This window comes from Colobus angolensis, unplaced genomic scaffold, assembly GCF_000951035.1.
Source record: "Colobus angolensis palliatus isolate OR3802 unplaced genomic scaffold, Cang.pa_1.0 Scaffold29, whole genome shotgun sequence".
Taxonomy (NCBI): Eukaryota; Metazoa; Chordata; class Mammalia; order Primates; family Cercopithecidae; genus Colobus; species Colobus angolensis.
In genome coordinates, this window is record NW_012116154.1 from 10,988,254 (window position 1) to 10,993,416 (window position 5,163).

The following is a 5,163-nucleotide window of genomic DNA, read 5'->3' on the forward strand; positions in this document are numbered from 1 at the left end:
GGGGTAAACTGGCTGATGTTTTGGGGGGAGAGCTTTAGATCTGTCACTTTCTATCCTTCCCCTCCTAATTCACATCTTCCTTCCTTCTTGCTTGCTATGCCTCCATTCATCACAGACACCACAGCTCTAACAGCAGCACTATTCTTCACTCTTAAATCATGGGCTCTCTCTGGCAGTGTCACGGCCAGTGTTTGAAACAGGAAAAAGAAAACCCAGAACAGTAGTTGCAATAGCACAAGCATCATAAATGTTCCCCAGGACTCCCATCATACAATCCATTTGTGCCAAGTTTAGGTCCAGATCTCCTCGCACTACTGACTAGCAAATCATACAGGAGCTGTAATTGTAGAGTAGATGACAGTCACCTGGCACATCTTGCTGTTCAAGAGGGACAGGAATTTAGGGTCCATGGCTTCTTAAAAGTAAATAAATTAGTGAAATCTTCTTTGAAATAGACCTTCCACACAAGTTCCCTTTGGAAAAAATGGTTAGAAAAAGATTTTAATTATGTCAAAATTTAAGAGTTTGAATATGACGTATATGATTTTGGCACACACACAAAATAGTCATTCCTGGTCACCATTCCTAGGTATCTGGAAGAACTAAGCAAAAGCAGACGAATGGTGGAGATCAGTCTCTCCCTAATAATCTAAGCATTTATTTTCTCACAATTTCTTTTGCTTGTTTATCAAATACTGATTTGATGACGACCCTAAATAAAAATGTATTTAATCAGTATTTGATGAATAAATGGAAAATGTCACAATATACTTTTCATAATAAATGCAAAAAACAGCTTTATAATAAATAGAAGTTTACCACATCCAAAGTGTCTGGTAACAATCAAATGCATTTTCACTTATTGCAATATGGTGAAATAAAAACAGTGACCAAAACTTTATAACGTCTACATATACAGTTGACATTGTAAAATCTTTTAAAAATTGTCAGTACCCTCCTTTTATCTGTAAAGTTGCAGTTTTTTATTTTGTTTTCACTTATTGCAGCAAAGAAGTCAACACACCATTGAATACTGGCGTTTCCATCAATAGCAGGGTGATAGAAAGGATTGATAGGATTTGGCCTTTGTAAGTGATTGGGGGAACACTCAAGGAAGCAGAGCTTTGCTCTACATTGTGTGCTGTCAGAATATGAAGATAATTCTATGATTGGGCATCTTAAAAACTTTATGTAAAAGGTGAGAGGAATAAAGTCTAAAGCTGTACTTGGTGAGCAACAGTCATTCATGTTAGCTTGAATAGCAGAAGGATGTATGGTCGTTTTTGTGGTGTAGTCTGCACAAACAACCTGCACATTGTGCACATGTACCCTAGAACTTAAAGTTTAATAAAAAAATAAAAAATAAAAAATAAACTCAAGGGAATGTAATAACTCATAAGTGAAAGCTGAGTATTTATAGCAACTTATGCCTGGAGGATTTTTGTATGAAATTTATTTAAACTTCCACATTAAGTTGAGGTAGGGTGAGTGGGAGATACAACCCTGAACCCACTATCAGGCACAGTTTGGAGTCCCATTTCCATGTTCCTGGAGCTGGGAACTGACAGGGATAAACCTGTGCTGTCCCCTCTGATAGCCTCTAGCCACATATGTCTATTGAGCACTTGAAAATTGGCTAGTCTTAATTGAGATGTGTAGTAAGTGGATAATACCCACTGGGTTTGAAACTCAGCAAAATAATGTAAAATATGGTTAATAATTTTATAGTGATTATGTGTTAAAATGATAATATTTTAGAAATATTATGTTAAAATGAATTAGCAAAATCTTCACCTGTTTCCATGCTTAATGTAAATACTACAAATTTTAAAATTATATTGCAGTTTATATTTGGGGCTCAGATTATATTTCTTTTGAGCACCCTCAATGTAAGAATGAGATAGCACTTCCCTTGGTGTTAAATTAGATACTGCTTATCAATAACTTAGGATGAAGGGAAGAGGGTGAGGGTGCCATTCAAATAATTAAAGCACATAATTGATACTCCAGCATCTGCTGTACTTACATTGTCTCTGAAATGAAAGCACAGAAAGAAGATATTAGGCAGAAGAAAAACAATATTATATGACACAGTATTAGAAAGCTCCAAGAATATACCAGAGTAGGGCAGATGAACGAACTGATCATAGCCGTAAGCAGTGTTCTAAGAGAATGTTTAGGAAGCCTCCAAACACTATATGTCAAGGAAAGATTTCCTTATTGCATTTTCCTCTGACTCCTCATATTACGCAATCTCAGATCTTTCTAGAGGGAGCCAGTGGCAATGAGTCTCCCCCAAAACAGCAAGAAGAATCTTTTCTTTGGAGTTAGAGCAGCTCTACCAGTAGTGTTTCTTCTTTCTTTACATTTCCTTTTTAAGGAGGATAGTAAGACAAAGAATGTTTAATGTTAGTGATTAATCTGTATCATCTAATAATCTGTGTGGTTGGCAGGGCGGATGTATAGGAGAGACAAGCATTCTGCATCTCGGCTTTGTTACAAACTCATCCACAGAATAATAGCGTTTCTCTCTCCTCTTTTGATGAAGCTGACCTATCAAGTAGCACCACCTAGGGAAGTGCTTGTATATACTTGTATATAGTAGAAATAAGGTAAATATATATTTTAAAGTGTGTGATTTTTTTCTAAATAATAAGAAAATTTAGTACAATAAATATTTTTCTGATTCAGAACTTCACCACTCATTTCTTTAATTTACCACTAAGAAACTTTGTAATTGTAGGAAATTCATTTGACTCTCTTGGTCCTAGTTTTCTTATCTGCTGAATGACAAGGATAAGTGAAGGATATCACATTGTTTGTGTAGCTCTTAGGGTTTACGAATCACTGATTTTTATCATTCAATTACTGTTGCCCTGTAAATTATAAAAAAATTACATGATGATGTGCATTTCTGAGGAATTAATAAAATTGCCATTTACTGTCTACATTATAATATCCTAAAATTTCTTCTGAATCTTCATTTGTCAAATAAATGTAACGCGTATGTATTGTTTCTATGTTTGTGTCAGTCTAGGACATATCTAGAAGTCTCAAGATAAATGATTCTCCAATTACATATTTTTCTTATTTTTCTGTATAAAATGAAATGTGTTTTATAAAATAATCTGTACCTACAAGCTGAATTTTGTAACTGTAAAAGGAATTTTTATTTTGTGCATACATCATACTAACAAATTAATTTTTTAAAATTCTAAATCAATTCAGTAACTTTAAGTAGGCATTTGTTAGAAATAGTTTTTAAAATATGCACAATATAAAAATTTGAATGAAACAATTCATTTATATTTAAATATGTCACACCTTTATATTTAACAACTTGTTAACAAGCCTATTCAATGAATAAGATATAAAATACGTTTTAAGAGAGCTAAAAATATTCAACATTTTACCGAATGCAGGTAAATAGATTGGAATACATCTCAAATTAATTTTCCTTATAATCTCACTAAAATAAAATTGTATTATCTTAATTGTCCTTTGACCACATTATTCTCACATACACAGATGTCTTCACTTTCTTATTTATAATGTTTCTATAATATTATAGAAACAAACTGTCATACACTGATATGTGTGTGTGTGTGGTGTGTGTGTGTGTGTGTAAAAATAACTATTGGACCGCTGCGGCAGGTGCAGGAGCTGAGTGGGCCCCGGCCCTCAGCCCGTCCCACCAGATTCGCTCTCCTCAACTCTCCGTCTTCTCCGACTTCAGGCTCCCTAGCCCTTTATCTGTCCCTTCTTCGCCCCCGTACCTGCCCCGAGGGCTGCCGCTGCCACCCGCCTCCACCATGGCTCTGAAGAGAATCCATAAGGAATTGAATGATCTGGCACGGGACCTTCCAGCACAGTGTTCAGCAGGTCCTGTTGGAGAAGATACGTTCCACTGGCAAGTTACAATAATGGGGCCAAATGACAGTCCCTATCAGGGTGGAGTGTTTTTCTTGACAATTCATTTCCCAACAGATTACCCCTTCAAACTGCCTAAGGTTGCATTTACAAGAATTTGTCATCCAAATATTAACAGTAATGGCAGCATTTGTGTTGATATTCTACAGTCACAGTGGGTCACAGTGGTCTCCAGCACTAGTTCTGTTTTTTGTTTGTTTTGTTTTGTTTTTATTATTATTATTATTATTTTTGAGACGGAGCCTCGCTTTGTCGCCCAGGCTGCAGGCTAGAGTGCAGTGGTGCGATCTCGGCTCACTGCAAGCTCCGCCTCCCAGGGTTCATACCGTTCTCCTGCCTCAGCCTCCTGAGTAGCTGGGACTACAGGCGCCCGCCACCACGCCAGGCTAATTTTTTTGTAGTTTTAGTAGAGACGGGGTTTCACTGTGTTAACCAGGATGGTCACGATCTCCTGACCTTGTGATCTGCCCGCCTCGGCCTCCCAAAGTGCTGGGATTACAGGCGTGAGCCACCGCGCCCGGCCTCCTGCACTATGTCAAAAGCACTCTTGTCCATCTGTTCTCTGTTGTGTGATCCCAATCCAGATGATCCTTTAGTGCCTGAGATTGCTCAGATCTACAAAACAGATAGAGAAAAGTACAACAGAATAGCTCGGGAATGGACTCAGAAGTATGCGATGTAATTAAGAAATTATTGGATTACCTCTACAAATAAAGACAGGGGAACTCTGAAAGAGAAAGTAACCTCTACAAATAAAGATAGGGGATCTCTGAAAGAGAAAGTCCTTTTGATTTCCGTTTGACTGCTTTCTATGAGCCCACGCCTCATCTTCCCCTGTGCACATGTTTACCTGATACAACAGTGCTGCGTGTTGTAGGTACTTGGAACAACAAACTAGAAATACTATACTTCTGTACCAACATCGCCTCCTAGCAGAGAAGTGTGTGTGTGACCAGCCAGTTCTGCAGGCATTACCTAGATGTGAGACTAAAAGCTTTTCTTATTGACTTAAATTTGGATAACAGCAAAGTGTGAGGGGGTTGGTGGGTGTGGTGTGTGCTTGGATGGGAAAGAAAAGGCTCCACTCACCTGTAGGGGATTATTTTTAAGTGGAATCCATTTAAACTCAAAAGAGTTATGAAAAGCAAGGTGAAGAACATGAAGCTATGTCTGTATTCATTTTATTCAGCAGGAGCCACGTCTTAGGTGAAAGTTATGACCAACCAGATTAAA

At 37.5% G+C, this 5,163-nt stretch overlaps 1 protein-coding gene across 1 annotated transcript; it reads left to right on the forward strand.

The window, feature by feature from the left end:
* The first annotated feature begins 3,646 nt into the window (after positions 1–3,646).
* LOC105516803 (ubiquitin-conjugating enzyme E2 D2-like) lies at positions 3,647–4,657 on the forward strand. The gene is made up of 2 exons (XM_011949143.1): positions 3,647–4,088; positions 4,439–4,657. The coding sequence occupies exons 1-2, from the start codon at positions 3,813–3,815 to the stop codon at positions 4,610–4,612; spliced, it is 450 nt and encodes a 149-aa protein (XP_011804533.1). The 5' UTR covers positions 3,647–3,812; the 3' UTR covers positions 4,613–4,657.
* Positions 4,658–5,163: the final 506 nt, after the last annotated feature.

Coding starts and splice junctions, on each gene's coding strand:
- LOC105516803 (XM_011949143.1), top strand. CDS start 3,813: ATGGCTCTGAAGAGAATCCATAAGGAATTGAATGATCTGGCACGGGAC. Junction 4,089..4,438: donor ATATTCTACAGTCACAGTGG/GTCACAGTGGTC, acceptor TACAGGCGTGAG/CCACCGCGCCCGGCCTCCTG.